We start from the raw sequence: 19,641 nt of genomic DNA, 5'->3' as shown, positions 1-19,641 counted from the left end.
TAGGTAATTAGTGCTTTTTTTTTTTTTTTTTTGCTTTCCTGCAATATTTAAGTGCAACTCAAATTATACCATAGTACTCAAAGATATGGGGTTTTCAATTTTAAGTTATTTTTCATTTTAAATGCATTATTTTTTTAATGTTCCATTTGCAAATGTTGATTTGAAAATGTGTTTGCTATTAATGTTTTAAGTTGCTATTTCATTAAAATTTATATGTAATTTTTCAAAAAATAAAAAAAAAATAAATTTTTGAAAAAAAAAAAAAATCAATTTTAGGCCTCCTGCTTGACACCTAAATATTATTATGGTACAGGTTAAATGTTTTATCAACATGAAATTTCAAACTTACAAAAAAAATTTTTTTCTTTTTTAATTCGGACTAGTACACAGTGCTGGTTTACTTTCAAACACAAGTCGGCGGCACAGGTTGCCATTGTTAACCGTACATAAATAAAATAAAATTTCCAGAAAATTTTTTTTTACTATGTTTTTCAGTGTGTTCCATTTTTGGAACATTGGCGCTTTGCATGAAGCTTTTTTTTTTCAGAGAATTTTTTTAAACTAAGAGGTTTTGAATGCGGTTTTTATCTTTGCATACTTTATTACGGAAAAAATATTTTAAATTGCATTTATGTGCATACCAGAGTTCAGAAAATCCAATACAGAAAAATTTAATGCCCATGATATGAAAGGAAGCATTGCTGGTGAAGTCGTTTGTCGCAATGGAAACATTTCTTAGTCGTATTTTTTTTGCACACTGTGCAACGTCCTTGGGATGCAGATACAATATAATGTCTGTCAGACATTCTTGATTGTTTATGTAAATGACAACGAGGCCCTGGATGACTTTCCACTAGTACTTTTCTTCTTAGGAGGTGAGTTGTTATTTCTCTTCGGAACTCTAAATGCTTCATCTTGACTTCGTGTAACTCTCTATGAAGTAACCAACTAGCTACAACTGAAATATTCAGAGCATTACTAAAAAGATTCCACCACCATTTTTTACTCCTCAAATGAGGTCTGTAGCTCCCTAAAAGTTTATCCAAGACGTCCACACACCCAGGGGCGGCAAATAGGGGGGTCAAGAGGGGGCGGTTGCACCCCAAAACTTTTTGAGGAGAATGATAGAAAATGGGTGAACTCAATTTATGTAAGTGGGAAATCAATGTTCATTAAAGGAAATCTCGCTGGTTCTCAGCAACTATTTGATGAAACTCGACACATTCTCAGACTAGAAAAAGTGTTTTTCGTTATTTGGATGATGACTTAGGAATTATTTTCAGCTTTTTCAGAACATAGAAAACTGATAGAGAACCATGGTTAATTTTAACTAAAGAAGACATTGCCATTAATAGGCTAAATATTTCACACTTATGTGTGCCCAGTGTAACGATGGCATGTCCAATATGAGAGGCTTGTGAAAAGTGGTTTGGCTGCGTGGTTTTCACAAGAAAATTCCTTGATATTTTACATTCACTTTTACGCTCATTTTCTAAGTGTATGTTTATTTAATGAGTGTTCATCGCTTTTCTTCTGCTAGAAACACATTTCAGCTGCTCAATACATTATAATGCTTTCATAGAAACTTCTTAAAAATGCGTGTGATTATTGAATAAAAAAAGACTTATGAACCAAACACCTTTTATAAGGCTCTATAATTCGCAATCGCGGAGTGACAAAAGATAATCTTTGAGAGTTAAAACGATAAAAACATTTCTCTATAACTTCAAAGCAGTGATTTGACGACTGGAAGAATTATTGCAAAACGATTATTTCAATGGTGAAAAAGCTCATGCCCTTTAGCATATATGACTTCGTTTGAATTTTTACCCAATTTGTTCGCATCGGGAAAAGGTTTTTGAAAAATGCTTTACTCTATCAAAATCTATATCTTCAATCTGCTACTCGACTATTCAAACCACAGTTCAATCTACAATTGATCTGTGCACCATATTACCACAGTTCAATCTACAATTGAAACTGAAAATAGATTTTTTATAGATGTATAGTTCAATCAATCTTGAATTTTTTCAAAAAAAATCTTCCTCCGAGCCAATTTTTAAAGTTTGCAAAAAAAATGTGACAAAAATCTACATGATGATCTGAAGTCAAACATTGATTTTTGAATATTTTGTATGAAGTAATAGATTCAGTTTCGAATGAAATTAAGACAAGTCTGATGATAATTATTTTTCTGTATGGTTGGCTGGGATTATGGTTACTTGGATTAGATTTTGAAAACGAAAAATAAAATGTTTCAAGTGTGAGAAAAAATTTTAGCATGAGGCAAGAGAAAATTACAAGCAATATACCGACAGAATAGTTTTCACATCCAGAGACTGCAGTTTCATCCTTGTTATGGACTCATTAGTCTGGAATAGTGAATAACAGAGCTGGAGGCAGATGATATCTCACTGAAGCTGAGAGCGCCGACATGACTAGATTATTCAATGATGACAAGTTTAAACCCGTCACAGTTTTTGAAGTAGACTGGGTGATTTTGAAGAGCAAGATATATAAAAAGTGTTTTCATACATAACTTTGTGTTACTTCAATTATTTTTTAACTATTACAATGAGCTCAGCTAGTAGAGAAATATTTTTTTTTATGTCTCAGGAGGTTAGAGAAATATTTTCGAAGCACAAAGGGAAAAAAAAACCTTTTCCATTTAGCTGAACTGGCAAAACAGCACGACATCGGGCACTGATCGATTAGTAACACGATTCCCAGCTCTTCCGAATTCTCAAAATCATGCATCATGACTTTTCCAAAAGGTATAAAAACTTTAGTAGCGAGATGTTTTGTATGATAACTTTTTAGTCAATGAACCAAAATTTTAATTGTTTCTAAACACTAGTTTTATTCATATTAAACCAATTTCATGACAACTTCTTGTTAGCTAATGTGTGTTTGGTTTCGCTTTGGGGTTATAACACATATTTAAGAAACGCGACCCCCCAAATGAAATGGTGAAATGCCGCCCCTGCACACACCCCATTCCTTCGTTGTATTTCTTGATAAGATGAGGTTGTGGCACATCAATCTTGCATTTCTGAACATTTGAGTAACATTTTACAGATGCAAGTGGCTCATGTGTATAACAATTAGATGCTACTGTAACCACTGCATTATCATTCCAGCTGCACATATACACTGATCCATCAGATCGATAGTCAAAATTTCCTCGATCTTCTTTAGAAAGGGCTTTTTTGGATTTCAGTGGACAATAGCCAGTTCGGTTTTCACGAATTGTTCCTGTTGCTCGTACACCTTTTTTTGATAGCTGAGAAATTAAGTCATAAGATGTAAAAAAGTTATCAAAGTATACTTCATGTTTAGACGTCCATCAAAACTGATAATAGATCATTTACAACTCTGGATCCTAATTGCACATCAGGGGATCCTTCTTTTTTGCCTGAATAAATCTCCATGGAATATGGGTATCCACTTGAAGAGCACAGCATCCAAATTTTGAAGCCGAATCTTATTGGTTTTCCTCTAATAAACATTTTACATGAATGCCGACTGTAGTAGGGAACCATAGATTCATCTATGCTCAATTTTTCATGAAATACACCAAATTGTTGAAGGTTTTTACACAATTCTTCGTAAATAGGGTATACTTTTCCAAGTTTGTCATTTTGTTTTAATTTATGGTTGTCCATCAAATGAAAGTTGTTTTTTTATTTTTCGAAAACGATTTCGAGGCATAACTGTTGGTACAATTGGCACAGATGTATCTTCTGCACTGATCCAATACATATCTTCAGAGGGAACGGAATGGTACCCACTCAATAGCAGCAAACCAAAAACTTGTAGGATTTCATCTCTGTCAACATCTATTGATTCTCCTTTTTGCAATGCATACAAGTTTGTCATATTTGCTAAGTGTTCAACATACTGCAAAGGTAAAATTAAAAAAAATAAATCAATTGGAGATAAATCTACTATATTCGGGAATGCGTGTCGAAGCGGTTCAATACTTTCTGACCAAATCAGTTTCTGAAAATTAGCTTTCTTCTCCCAAGTTAAATCCATTTTCATTCTTTTTCTACTTTTATATCCTGATAATTCCAACTTTTTCTTTTTTTCCGTTTTCATTCACTTTTTACTTTTATTATCTACTGATTTCAGACTTTGTTCTTCCTCCGATTTTTTTGTTAAATTTTCACGAGAGTTGGCGAAAAAAATGTCCACCTGTCCACATACATCAATTGGTGTAATAGGTTGTAACTCATCTTCTAGAATGTCTTCTTCCTCAGTGATATTGCCTGGTTCATCAAAGGGTAATTGGCATATATCTACATCTGACAAATCCGAATCTGACAATGTCTCTAAATAAGCCACAGCTTGTTCTACAGTAAGAAATCTTGTAGACATTTTTTAACATTTATGAACAGTTGGTATACGTCAAACAGAATTACGTTTCGCTCGAAAACAAAGCTAGCGAATTATTGAAATGCATTTAAAATATGAAGAATAAAACGCTCACTAATATTATTTTTTATTATCAAGTGACAATGCAGCTGTCCGAGCAGGTGTGGATTCGGAGCCATATAGTCTGTCAAACAGTAGACTGTTATTATTTTCTTTGCTAACATCCTTTCAAAATATAAACTTACTTGATTTTGCCAACATCTACATCAGAGTACATTCAAAATGAGAAGAAAAAAGAAACATATATTACGATAAATGAAAATTCCCCTTTGAAGTCGAACAATTTACTTCTTGGAAATTTGACTCCTTAAAAGTGCCAATGTTCCAAAATTGGAACATGCTATTTTGAAGGGGTACAGCTTTTGAAAATATCATTGTACATTTCTACAAGCATTTTAAAATCATACATAGAAGTATTTTTCACAACTATAATAAATATCATCACATTTTCTGAAAAAGCCAATTTTTGGTAAATTTTATAAGAAAAAGTTGCAAAAAGCTAAAAAAACACTCATCTTTGAAAAATCGCAATACATAATTGAAAATATATAAACAACCAAGCAGGAAATAAAAAAATACTTTGAAATAAGACTAAACTGTGTTAAAAAAAACTTGCTTATTTTAACGTTATTTCTTGAGAAAATTTTCAGTTAAATATGATGTTCCATTTTTGGAACATTGGCGGGTAAACGGTTACAATTTTTTTTGACACAAAAGGAAATATATAAAAGGGTGTATGTGATTTGAAAAAGACTTCCGTTATTTTTGGGACACTTTAATACACATATTCATAAATGTAAGTGGTTAACAATGAAGAAAAGCTGATAAAAGTAAGTACAGTCAAACCTCTTTATCGCCACACCCGGATTTTCACGGCACTCCGGATGAAATGTCACTTTTTCAAAGTCCCAAACTTATGGTACATAATTTTAATGTTAAGTAACTCCGGATTTTACGAAAGTTTTTTTTTTTTGGTGCAACTCCAGTATGGCAACACTTTGAGCTGGGCAGACTGGATCGAATTTTTCTTAGCAATTGAAATTTATCTGCAAAATAATAAAAAAATCTGGAAAAATTTATTGTCGGAATATCTAACTCAGACAAGAGACTTGACCAAGCACAACACCTTATGGTAGGAGACGAGTAGATAAGTTCTCAAAGCTACAAGTTTCACTTTGACAAGAGGGACAATAGAAAGGAACTCACAGCTGGTGGATTTTAAAGAAAAGAAGCTGGAGAAGAGAAAGACCACAGGTACTTTAAGCTATAGGTGGTCGCTACAAGATTCTCCTATGAGAGAAAAAGAGATAAGAGCCCTACAAACTTTAAAGTGGATAAAAGAATTAGAAAGTGTTTTTCCACTTTCGAAAAGTGAACTTACAAGGAGAGGTTACGGTCTCGGAAATTCAGATCGGGATGAGATTTGGCAGATTAGTAGTATCCCTTAAGGGTACTCTCAGGGTAAAGTAATAAAGCGCACTAGCCATAAAATTCCGAGAAAACAGCCTTTAAAGATTTACGCGCAACTTATTAACTAGTAGAGATTGTCCGTAAACAAGCGTCCGGCGGTCATGTGGGCAGCGCGCTGGGCTTCCATGCTGTCGATCCGGGTTCAAATCCACTGCGAGTGTTTTTTTTTTTTTTTTGTTCATTTATAAAGTAACTGTTACAGCTTTGTACAATTTGAATTGAAGATAATGCGAAATTTTTAAACACGTAAAGCACTTGAATAGAGAAAATGGAGATAAATTAAATCGATACAAGTTAAAATTTGAATTACAACGGCTACAAAATTACTGTGGAGCTTAATTTATAGATGATTTTTAACAATATAGTTGTTATTTATATACATACACCAGAATGATATTTATCATAAAAACATGGAAAACAAAAACTGTTTTGATATCTCGCACAATTTATAAAGGAAGATTGCTTACAGGATCAACTTTTTTGTGAAAGAGTCGTTGGAAAACATACTTCATTTACATTCAGGAAAATTTCTCTTTTGTCAGAATGTTTAGAAGTATACCAGGTATATCGAATCATTTTATCAAAAATTGGCGATGACAGTTGATGGACAATTGATTGTATTTTTATGCAGTCTTCACGGGCATTTATTTCTCTATCATTTTCAACGAGAAACGCGCAATTATGTATATTTTTTATTAAATTCTTTACCTGTCTATAAAAATAGACGTCGCAAGGTTGAACAAGTGGAGTACATTTTGGTGGAATCCCTTTAACTGAAAAGTTGGAGATTTTTCATCATCCTGGAAAATTTGGTCGTATAGTTCAGGTTTTGTTTGTCCTCCCGAAGAGTCGATAATCAATAGAAATTCTTCCTTTCCCACATAAAACTTCAAGCAAACGGTTTAAAAATTCGATGTATAGTCTTGTCGTTACCTTTCCTGATTTCGAAGATGTTATTATGACATTTTTATATTTTTGTTAGTATTTATCAATTGTTTTTTGAATTCGGGGGCCAAAAATACCAGTTGCTTTTTGTAAAAAAACAAATACAAAGTGCAGAACTTTTCCAGACAGGGTAAAAGAATATTGAGCTGTATATGAATGCATTACTCTATTCATGTCGTGCCTTTTGACGAAAATAGTTTTACTTCCCTTTCGAGCCAAAGTCCTGTTGTACGCCGACTGATACTGACATCCTGGAAAAAGGAAATGGGAATTAAAATATTTTGTCAAAATCAGGCGCGGATCCAGAGAGAGGGTTGTGGGGGGGGGGGGTCATGACCCATCTTTTAAATGACCAAATATAGAATAAAATTGCATTTTTGGGACATATTTTGAAAAAAAATTTCCCATTTCGCACAAAAATTACCCTTTTACCCCTCCCTTTCCGAAAATGACCTCCTCCTAAACCAGAAGCTGGATCCGCCCTTGGTCTGAAGATTGTAAAATAAGTTTTTAATAACTTACCAGTTTGGTCAGCATTGATAACATAATCGTTTTTGAAATTCGGTATCAACTTTAACGTCTGGATTACAAAAGTGTCTGCAGAAGCCAAAGTTTCTTCGATCGTCACAGTTTCTCTTTTTGAAACAAATTTTGTGACTTTTCGCTGACGAATGGCATGCTTCCTTTTGAAATTTTTTTACCCAACTGTCAGATGTTTTAAATTCAAAATCTGTAAACTGTCGTGCTGAAAGCCCACTGTTGCAAGTTCCGAGTAGTAACTTGTTGATAATTCTCTCGAGCTTCTAGAAAACGATCATATGTCCAAGAATTGATTACATCGTATTGATCTAATAGATTTCCTCCATTTTTTATTTCTTTCTCCCATTGCGATAAATATTCATTTTTTTTAACCTTTTTTTGTAAGGTTTGTAGATTCCATGAGGGGTGAGCCGTTGCTATGTTCACAACTTTAATTTTGTAATCCAAAGGAAGATGCTCTACCTCTCTTCTTTTTTTCTCTTTTGGTTCGTATTCAGCTGATGAGCTTTGAATTTCGACTTGCTCAAAAGGTTCCTCCTCACAGTTTTCATTTTCATGAGCAAGTTCGTCATCAGTTACAAATATTTTTTCAACCAGCATATCCATAGTACGTTCATAAATTTCTTCGCCCATTAACACTGCTTCATGAGAAATTGAACTTGATGATTCTGCTGCAATCAAATGGTTTTCAGTAAGCAAGCTCTCGTAATAAACGACCGCATCTTTTAATCTCTGCTTCAACAATTCCTTGTGCAATGAATGTTGATCCATTTTGCCAACAGATTTTATTTGTTTCAGGATTACTTCAATAACCGACCATTTCGATTCACAATATTTTAAAAACTGAAATCCTTTTTCACGGTATAGAATGTTCCAGTCTAATATACAGTACAGACGATAAATAAATTTAATGATGAAAACAAATATGAACATTGCAAACAATAATAGATGGAAAATAAAGAGTTGAATATTCAATGAAAAATACAGCAGACGATAAATTTACAAATAACAGAATCAAGGAGCAAAACCATTGCTCGATAAGTACGGTTAGGTTTTTTTTAAATTTGACTACCTGCTTATATGCAATAAAACAACATTTTTACTCATCCACAAAGAAACTGATTATGTTTTTATTGCAAAAATCATTTACTTCGTCAAAGTTTATAATATCTAAAAATGTGTAATCACTTGTTTGTGAGAATAGTAAATAGAGTTTTGCAAACTGCAAAAAGCGGTAATAGTCACTTTATAAATGAACAAAAATGAAAAAACTCGCAGTGGATTTGAACCCGGATTGACCGCATGGAACCCCAGCGCGCTGCCCACATGACCACCGGGCGCTTGTTTACGAACAATCTCTACTAGTTAATAAGTTGCGCGTAAATCTTTAAAGGCTGTTTTCTCGGAATTTTATGGCTAGTGCGCTTTATTACTTTACCCTGAGAGTACCCTTAAGGGATACTACTAATATGCCAAATCTCATCCCGATCTGAATTTCCGAGACCGTAACCTCTCCTTGTTAGCCGTCAAAATCTAATCATATTGTGGACAAAAGTGAAGAGTTCTGAATTTGTTTATTTTCTTGCTGATAACTACAGGAAACCCTTTTTCTGTTCACTTAATAATCAACTTCGAGGAAAGAAGGAATGTTAAAAAATTTTATTCAAAAGTCAAGCAAACCATTAATGGAAAATATTTTAGAGTTGGGGGGGGGGGAGTGAGTTATTTTATTTCTTATAATTTTAGTTTTATCGACCAATAATTCAAACTTACATTAGTGCAATCTGATTTAAAAAAAAAAAAAAAACTATTAAGAGCCAGTTTTTTTAAGGATCAGGCAGGCTGGATAGTTGACACTTTTGATTTTGCTGAAATTTTCAGGGTAGGTCCCTTATTTAAAACTACTAAACACATGTTTTTTTTTTAATTTTTTCAAAAAAAAAATTTTTTCTTAAGTTTTCGGAGGTCAAAGTTGGACTTAGTTCATTTTTTTCAAGAAAAACATATAAACTTACATAGGCCAATACTTTTTACTTAAAGAGTGAACCACGGCACTGGCAATTATTTTGTGTTACATTATATCTTTGATATCTGTTAGTACATAATTAGTTGTGGTTGACTCCTTTAGCCAAGATCAGGGGTCACTTAAAGTTGTAAAAAAAAAGGGTTTTTTTTCTGCAACTTTGACTGTCAAAATCTTCTTGCACCAACAGTAAGCCACAGTAGTACATATTTCAGTAAATACATACCACTGAGTAGTATCCAAAAAGAGGAAGATTTGTGTGGCTGACATTTGGCGCACTGAAATATTAGACTTAGAAATTGCAGAAACTACAAAATTGTATGACTTTCAAGGTCAGTAACTGTTTGCGCCAAGAGTCAGCAGGTATGAAACTACCTGGAGAAGAAGCCTTTCTTGTCATAGAAAGACAATCAGTTAACAGACCTATGGCTACTGTTTCAACTTTTACATAATTTGAATCTAAACTTTGCTCAACAAGTGTTTTTTGGCGATTGTGAAAAAATCACAATTATCTGGTTTTAAGTATTTATTACTATTATTTGTAACAATATTTTAATAAATTTTCATAAACTAACTAAAATATTAACAAAAGACAACATAAACTTGGAACCAAATTGAAAATTAAGTCCATAAACTACTCAGTATGCAACAAAAACTCTATTTGTCTAAGTTAAATAAACACCCTTGTGAATGAAAAGTAAAATAAGAAATAACAACATCAAATAACATGAATTGCTAATTACTGCAGACATGTGTTTCGGTGTAACAAGGAGCGCCTTTTTCAAATCAAAAGAAATCAGCTAATGGATGAAAAGGCATATGACAAAAGCTTCTGTCGAATGTCTTTTCATCCATAAACTCATTTCTTTTGCTTTAAAAAAGACGTTCCTTGTAACGCTGAAACATGTATCAACACACATTCTAATTTCTTATTTTCGATTTGTCTGCTTGGCCAAGCGACTTTTCTTGTAACATCTCATCTTCCATTTTCCATTGCAGAATTATGAATCTGCTTGAGTGTAGTAAGGTCTAAATTGAACCAAAAAAGCTTTTAAAAAGTACCATGAATTTGAATGAGAGGTTAGGCCCTTTCAACAGGAGAAAAAATGTGCTTCTCATATTGATAAACGATGCACGATTGCTATATTTTCATGAAAGGAGAGGAAACTGGTCTTCAGAAAGCACATCAAAAGAAATCAAAGACATCCGACAAAGATCCCTAAAACCTCTCCTCATCTCTAAACGTCTCCAAAGATGACCTGAAATTGCGTTTTACCTTTCACAGGAGGATTCTCGAAATCTTCTTTTCCAAAGATTGCCTAATGTTGGGAAAAAATCTGAATTACTTTTGAAAAGAACCTTAAAATAAAAAAAATCAAAAGTTACTGACTATTGATCAGGTTATTTCGTCCATCACCTCCTACTTTTTTCACCTCCCCCCCCCCCTTTTTTTAATTATTTTTCCTAGTCAGTCTAAAAATAAGAAAGTCTTTAAAATGCTACACTTTGCTAGCACCCTCCACACACTTAAACCATTAAAGATTTTCTCAAACCTCGTTTTCAGGGCTTCAGTGTTGAAAATTTGTCAGAGGACAGTACCAAACGCCTTGCCTTCTGAAAGCATCGAAAACCGTTTTAGATTACTTTTATGGAGCTTCAGTTTTGAAAAATGGCCAAACCCCTCAAATATGGTCCACACTCGAGCTTTTAAGACATCAATTACGAGAAAATTTGGGGCGAGGGTCCGACTGCTATCATATGAAATCTGAAAATGGAAAAAAAAACTAGTTTCAAAAAATTTAAGGTGGAGAACATTTAAATCCTTCCATCTAGTATCACCGATGAATCTTAATATATAAAAATCTTCTGTGTGGACGTTTGTTAATATAAGGCTTTTAAATGGCTGGACCGAATTTGATCAAATTTTTTGTGTGTAATTAAGTTGTGGCAAGCATGGTTTCGAAGCGCGATGGATTGAATCGAAAATGTTTTTGTAAATTAATTAATTAATTTAAACATTGGATGGTTATATCTCCCGAATGATTAGTATTTATTTGAAACTATTGTTGAGCGAGAACTGAAATAAATATTTAACCCGTTGCCAAAAGACAATAAAAAAACCAGCTCTGTTTTTTGTAATGAAATTTCCCACTGTGATTATGTCAATTGAGAATAGATAAAACGTAGAGGGAGAGATTGAAACCTTCATTTCTTAAAAGCAACGATTTTAGGTCCTGAGATATATTTTAAAGTAAAATACTGGAAGGTTAAAGCAGAATGTGTGTTCTGTTGTAATTGAACCATGTGACCAGATCGGTGCTTTACGTTTTCCGAACCAAATGATCAGACAGTACCGTACCTAGCAACATTTGTTTCTCGGCATCGCTCAAATCCATATGAGTTTTGGCACCATTGTCAAGAATACTTTAAGGATTATCAAACTAATAGGTACATTATTAAAGGGAAAGATGATGGAATTTAAAGACGAAACAAATGTTATTTTCATCCAGACAACATTACAGCAGGGTAGTTCTGTACACAAAAGATCAGTGCAGTGGAAGATCTTTATCTTTGGTGGAAAGAACAAATCAGGCAATATATGAAGTTTTAAAAGTTTTCATTCAAAAGATCGGATCGCTAATCGGTCAGAGTTGGCTTCGCTCACTGATCGGCTAGATTACAGGAGACTTTGGCTATAAACACCAGAGTCGCCTAAACATTTGTTTATATTTTAAAGCTGCTGTTAATGTAACTTATTGTATTTTTTGTTTATTTGGCAAAATATTTCAAATTGCAAAGAATTTTTTTTCGTTTTTAAAGAGTGTTTAGCCATTTTAGTTGAAGAATGTTTATTTTACACCGGGAAGGGGGTGGGGATGAGTGATTTTCGCTTATTCAGAGAACTGTTTTTACCTTTATCATTCTTTTAAATGATATCTTTTTGATTGTTTTATTCTTTTTCCTGTCCACCCCCTATGCACTGGTAGCGAAAATTTTTTAAGAGTGCCCTCCTAATACTATTTTCTGGTTGCGTCACTGTATGACAGTATGAAGTCCTTGCCCCATCTCGAAAATAAGGAGAAGATCAGGGCAATGTTGCTCCCCCTCCCCTCAAAAAAATTGAAATTACAAAAAAACAAAAAATGTGGGAGGTAGGGGGGTCTATTCTTGGTTATATGGGCCCCCTCCAAAATAAAAACATATATATGCCACTGAATTAAGCTACGTTTTAACTTTATTTTTATATGAACAAATTTATCACTGATCGTTTTACTATAGTATCATTCATTATATTTTTACTTTGAAACAGCAATAATCCGCTATGAAGACTAGTAACACAGAGTTTTTCTCATTATTTACTCTATACTAGGGCTTCCCAAACTTTATAGTCAACTGACAACTTTCATTAAACAATATTTAGAACGGACCCCCAACATTAGGGTGCATAGATATTTGTAGTTAGTAGTTAAAAGGGTGTCAAAAATCATACATAACACAAAGAGAAGAAACAAAACCATTCCAAATAATTTTATTGTCTATTTCTCACTAACATGAGACTAATGGAACATCTGAAATTAGATTTCCAGATGTTGAATTTTGCAAAATTTCCAGGTGAAGCCCCAAATACTCAGTGACATTGAAAAAAGCTTAAAGTGTTTTTGGAGTTTTGATCTTCGAAAATTACTGGCTGTAATACTATTACAAAATATGGTCTTACATCGTGATTTTAAGACTTGTATTTCAGAAAATATTGGGGAAGGGTACCTATACGGCTTTCTCTAGTATCAATACACAATTAGGTTTTTTAAATCATATACTCACAAAAAAATGAAGTGGAGTAGCTCTGGAATATAAATCATTGCTTACGTTTTCAGACCAAAATTTTGAAAAATTTTCCTGGGCAAAGCACTAGAACCTTCTTCCCATAAAATCTTCAAAGATTGTCTGCAATTGAAATTTTTAAACTTCAATTTCGAAAACTTGCAAGGGGAGAAGGAATTGATTTCGATTTCTTTTCAATAAATATGATCTATAACCATGTTTTTAAGGATTCAATCTCTAGAAATTTCCGCTGAGATTGCTGTATCCCCCCCCCCCCCAATATTAGCAAAGGAAGTCTAAAACTGTGTTTTTAAGACTACATATTTTAAAAATTTTCCAGGGGAGAATCACCTGTCCCCCCTTTCCTGTCAGATAAAAAAGATTTTCAGATCATATTTCTTTCAATGTGCTCCTCCCCTCCCCTTCCAGAAAAAACTTCTTTCTGGTTGCGCCATGTACCAAGTGTATCTAGAATACATCCTGCTGCCACAATGATTTTTTAAAATTGTTATTTGCTTTTTTTTAAATTAAATGCTATTTATTGATGTTAATAAATCTTAGCTGATTCTTTAAATCAATATTTGGTTATTTATTTTTAATAATTAATTGATTAGTTATGCAGTTTAAAACAAATTATGAAATATGTTTATAATTTATGTTTCAGAATATTAATTAAATATTTAATCAATAATGAATGGGAGGATTTTTTTTTTAATTTTTTTTTTTTTAAATTGGAGAGGCACACGTGTTCTCTGGATGCCTGAACCGAATTTTATCCCCAGCTCGACCCTGAAGGGACGTATCCTGAAAACTTCAGCAAAATCAAAAATGTCAACTATAAAGCCTGCCTGATCCTTAAAAAAACTGGCTCTTAATTTCTTTATTAAATCTGTTATTTTATTATGAAATAAAGGTTCACTTATGAATCTTAAACTATTATGGTTATGACTTCGCTCCCGCTATGATGACTTTGTTGACAGTTCCAAAGGTGAAGAGATAACGAGGTTCGACTGTAGTATCATAATCAAAAAACTTTAAAATTGCATAAATAAAATTCCAAAAGCTAAATACACTAAAGAGGATCATAAAAGTAACATTCAACAGAACTTATTACCTGCTCCAACATAGTTTACAGCTTTTGCTGCCCTAACAGCAGCTTCACCAATTGATTTTCGGGTCTCTTCATCTAAACCTGGCTATAGGAAAAAAATATCATTAATTTTAATTATATTTCAAATTAATTTTAATATATATATATATATATATATATATATATATATATATATATATATATATATATATATATATATATATATATATGTGTATATATATATATATATATATATATATATATATATATATATATATGTATATATATATATATATATATATATAAACACTATCATATATTGTATTTATAATCTGGACAAGTCAACCAAAATGAACTTCACTAAAAATGAACTTCACTACTCAGTTCAATAGGACCACAAGCTGCTCTGTGATACTGGTAGACAACACATTTGATAGCAATATAAGGATTGAACAAGAACGAAAAATTCTTTTAAAAGAAGGAAAAAATGAAAAAATCCCAAAATACCCCGGGCCTCATCAGGGGGTACTCCCCAAGGGTAGGGAAAAACCATGAGATGTTTCGTGAGTGTTGCTGGCAAAATTTGCCTAAAAAAGCAGCACTAGTCCCCGACATCTCACAAAACAAGCAATTGGGTTACTGAAAGTTCAGAATATCAGCATGACATGAAATACACACCTTTTAAAAACGAAAAATACAAGTTTTATCTAAAGAAAATAGAACAATATTTAAGCTACAAGATTTATATAAAGAAAATAGAACAATATTAAAAGAAAATAGAACAATATTAAAAGAAAATAGAACAATATTTAAACCACAAGAGAGTTCTTTCTTTTGATTTTGAGTTTAGGTATGAATTTTGTTTCTCTTGTAGTTTAAATCTTGTTCTATTTTCTTTATATAAATCTTGTAGCTTAAATATTGTTCTATTTTCTTTAGATAAAACTTGTATTTTTTGTTTTTAAAAGGTTCAATGTTTGTATTTCATGTCATGCTGATATTCTGGACTTTCAGTAACCCAATTGCTTGTTTTGTGGATGTTGGGGACTAGTGCTGCTTTTTTAGGCAAATTTCGCCAGCAGCACTCACGAAACATCTCATGGTTTTTCCCTACCCTTGGGGAGTACCCCCTGATGAGGCCCCAGGGTATTATATATATATATATATATATATATATATATATATATATATATATATATATATATATATATATATATAATAATAATAATAATAAAAGTGAAAAATATTGAAAAGACCACACCAAGAGCCCATAGATGCGCAACGCAGCAAAACTAAAAAGCCAAGCAAACAGAATTACAAATATTAAACAAATTATAAATAACAAAAATGCAAACAGCTATTAAGTAGGAATAGAAAAAGAGTGAATCCAGAGCTCATCAGCCGTGGAGGATTCATTAATTATGATCAAAAGACCAAAATTTTAACTATAAACTAGAAGAGAATGTTTAAGCTCCAGTACATGCAATATAGAGTAACAATGGGCAAACGCACCACTTGCTAAGCTAAAAACAATAAACTAGAGCTCAAACCTAAAACTAAAAGCAGGGGGTTTTGCCTCGACTAATTAGGAAAACAAGTTCCGATAATTAGCGGTATATATATATATATATATATATATATATATATATATATATATATATATATATATATATATGTATGTATGTATATATATATATATATATATATGACTTCAAGGGCATGCAAATTTTATTTGTTGCAAGGGGAACTTTGTTGTAAAGGAATTCAAATGATGTTAAGGAAATTAAATAGGAGCTGAAAATTTATTTTGTTGAAACCGATATTTTGTCGTATTGGTATTCGTTGTAACAGGATTTTACTGTACTACTTAAGTGGATTCTAACTGCCTGTAATGTGAGATAAATTATTATTTTTTTAACTTACAGCGGGAGCTTCTTCAATAATTTTTTGATGTCTTCGTTGCACACTGCAATCTCTTTCAAATAGATAAACATAGTTGCCATGCATGTCCCCAAATACCTGCACTTCAACATGTCTAAAGCAATAAAAAGTTTTGAGAATAGCTTTACAAATTTTGAAAACTTTAATTTTGCTTGAAAAACAAAAATTGCTCATAAATGACTATTAGATAACTGATATATGCATTTATGTTAGCATAATGCGTACTCAAAAAATAAACTTACAGTAAAAAATCAAAATACGCAAAAAAAAAAAAAATCATGACGTATTAAAACAAACCAAAAACAAAATATGAAAAGTTAAACCCCCGGAAAGAATAGTCTCAAGCATGAAACATTTGAGTTATGAGGCAGGTTCCAAAAGTAAATATTGTTTCAAAAAATAAATAAATAAAAAAAGTAATTTTTTTTTTTTTACAAGATGTCAGTAGACTTTTTTCATATTACTTTTTCATAAACAAATACATAAAATAGAGCACTACAAAGCATAAAAAGCAAAGAAAGAATTTTTTTTTCAAGAAAGACGTATTGAAAAAAAATATATTGTATTGTTCATAACTACATCTACACACATGAACAAATGGTTCCAACTATTTTGACACATTACTGTCAATTTATTCTTGAAAATAAGGCAAGAACAAAATTTTGAATAATTTAATTAAATGAGATCAATAGCTCAGCAATGATAAAAGCCTATTATTGCAATCTGTAATAAAATTAAATTAGGAAATAATAATGCATATTATTATGCTAAATCAAACTAGTTCTCTAATTTTCATTACAGCAATTTTCATTTAAGCAAAGCTTTCGACAACCACAAATTAGGATGGACAATAAATAATTTTGTGATGCATAATACTATAATAAATTCAAAATGCATAAAAAAGGTATATTATCCATTTAATATCATTGCACAACTTTTCTCTTAATAAAGTTTTAAAACATACCTAGGCTTTTCAACAAACTTTTCCACTAACATTCCATCATCGCCAAATGATTTTAGGGCCTCATTTTTAGCAGATTCTAACTGTGAGTCAAATTCTTCTTCAGACATTGCAACACGCATTCCCTAAAAGACAAAACAACATTTACGTATAAAAAAAATGGCTCCAAACAATTTTGAGAAATTATTTTCCTGTTATTTCCCATATTTTATAACTATCTGAAACCAATTTCTTACGTTTCAACTATGGAAACATGCCCTTTTTTTGGCAGTCTGCGATTCAGTTTAAGAAATTCCCAAAAAATAGTCTGCAAGTCCAGCATTAGGTTCTTCAAAAGTGAGTCTTCCTTAGTGATTTTATAAATCATTAAGGAGCAAAATAGGGTAAAAAACTTCTAAATAAAATTGCATAGGTCATGCCAAACAAAGTGCTTTTGAACTCTAGCAGATTTTAGATGCCTTTTTTCGCTAATACTTTTTTTCCTGTTTCATTCTAAATTGTGTGTCTTCTTTTTTTACTTTTAATTCAACAGAATCAAGCAAAAGGGAAAAATTTCATTCCAATTCAAAAATAGTCTGCAGACCTCTTCAAAATCTACAACGGGCGATGCAGCGTTGTCTGTTTCTGCAACCAGGATTTTAACATTGCAAGAAACAAACTTAAATACAGAATATTTAAGGATATCTTATATGAGGTATGGATATCTTTATACATACTACATTTATTCCAGCCTATAACACTTCGTTGCCAGGGTATGTTATAGTACTACTTTTTTCTGAGTCCAGTGAAATCTGTGTAAATTGACCACTAGTGGTGCATTACTTTAGCGGTCAACTTAAGCAGGTTATCAATTTATAGAGGTTTATTCAAATGATATGAGATTAATTCTGTCTCTGATAAAAGCAGTGAACATCCAAGGGTGGTCAACTTTACAGATTTTACTATATCAATATTAAAAGGTTTATATTGCATCTGTACTGAATTTATTTTTTTCCCAATATTTGGGTGGCTATTTTCTCTTTGACCTACTGCATAGTCTAAAAGATTTCTCTTAAACCATGGCCGCACTTGTTTCGCATACACTTATAGGCCATGACAATCACTGAAATTCATGGCAACATAGAGGGGGCTACAGGCAATCCCTGTCTTCCATTTTTGTCCAATTAAAATACACAAACTTTGAATCGTTGCCATTAATTGGTGGAGTAAGTTTTATGGTATGGTACCAATCTCCATTTTCTTGACCTAGGACAATGGGATGCAAGGCAGTTGTCCGAGTAATGTGGTCAAAAAGTCAAGTACCAAACCTCAATTTTTTAGTTACCAAGCACGCTTAGCACTCATTACAGCAAGAAGGGATAGAAGTCTGACATCCTAATTTTTTGAAAATACAGTGCACTTCCGATTTTACATTTTCTGTCGTACCAATGATAAAAAACTTTCCCAACAGGGAAACATAAAGTCCTTGCCATGCTAAAAATCTAAGCATATTGTTCGAAAGTTGACTCTTATTCAATAAAGTAGCAAGAAAAATGTAAAATCTTTACTTGCTTTTTGTTTTTAAGTACAGTTTTATTTATAGCATAATCTGTTCTAACAATTTTTTTGGCAAATTTGCTTCTTAGTTGGCATTCATTAATAAAAATAGTTTTTTAGTTTTTATGCCTAGAATTGCTTGATCAGCTGTGATTATTTTTTCGCTTGATTATTTCTTCTTCGTCTTCATCATTAACATTGCAAGCGGGTAGTAAATGTGATAGTGAAGGAATTCGTGATGTGATGAGATGATACATGCGTCACCAACTTCTGTAAAATTTTTAAGTAGAGTGTCAGCAGCTCTAGTCCTCAATTGTCATGAAGGAAGATTAGACCATCAGAGAAAATCCCTCTCAAAGACAAAGGACAATTAAAAAGAACAAAAAGAATGCAGAAGCAGCTTCAAAGAGCTATAAAACAAATTTATCTTTAATAACAGAAACCTAAAAAAAATGTTTGCGTGAGTCTTGTAGATGAAAACATTTGGATATATTTGTAGAAAATGTATTTAGCGGATTTTCCGAAAAACGTAATGTAAAATCAAGAATATTTTAACATTATCAGTATAGCCTTTGTCAGAGACCTACAGACATCGGAAGCGGGATAACATATGAAACAGACAACGTAAAATCGAGATTCCACTGTACTGCTATAAGATAAAAACTGACCTTGTACCTCATATTCCTTTCATCTGCCCTTAAAGAAACTTTGACATCCCCAAGACAACACAGTACATCAAAGAGAGGTATCAAGAGAAGGAAAGAACTCATATAACAATGTGCTGTTCCAGACTGAATTTTTTTTTAAATTTGAAACTATGCTGGGCATTTCTAATTTCTGTAGGGATCTTTATACATGGTATCACTCAGAAAATTT

The 19,641-nt window shown here is 32.3% G+C and overlaps 1 protein-coding gene across 1 annotated transcript in view; it reads right to left on the bottom strand.

Annotated features, from left to right (window-relative positions):
• The window catches only part of LOC129229560 (methylcrotonoyl-CoA carboxylase subunit alpha, mitochondrial-like), a 68,842-nt gene that overhangs the window by 32,354 nt on the left and 16,847 nt on the right, over nt 1-19,641 (bottom strand). Inside the window, exons 6-8 of the mRNA XM_054863887.1 lie at nt 17,233-17,354; nt 16,251-16,362; nt 14,352-14,433 (exon numbers count right to left, since the gene is read on the bottom strand). Of these exons, the coding sequence (XP_054719862.1) occupies nt 14,352-14,433; nt 16,251-16,362; nt 17,233-17,354 (316 nt within the window). The remainder of the gene's footprint in view (nt 1-14,351; nt 14,434-16,250; nt 16,363-17,232; nt 17,355-19,641) is intronic.

This window comes from Uloborus diversus, chromosome 9 (assembly GCF_026930045.1).
Source record: "Uloborus diversus isolate 005 chromosome 9, Udiv.v.3.1, whole genome shotgun sequence".
NCBI lineage: Eukaryota > Metazoa > Arthropoda > Arachnida > Araneae > Uloboridae > Uloborus > Uloborus diversus.
The sequence above is the reverse complement of the archived record's forward strand: the minus strand, read 5'-3'. Positions and strand labels throughout refer to the sequence as shown.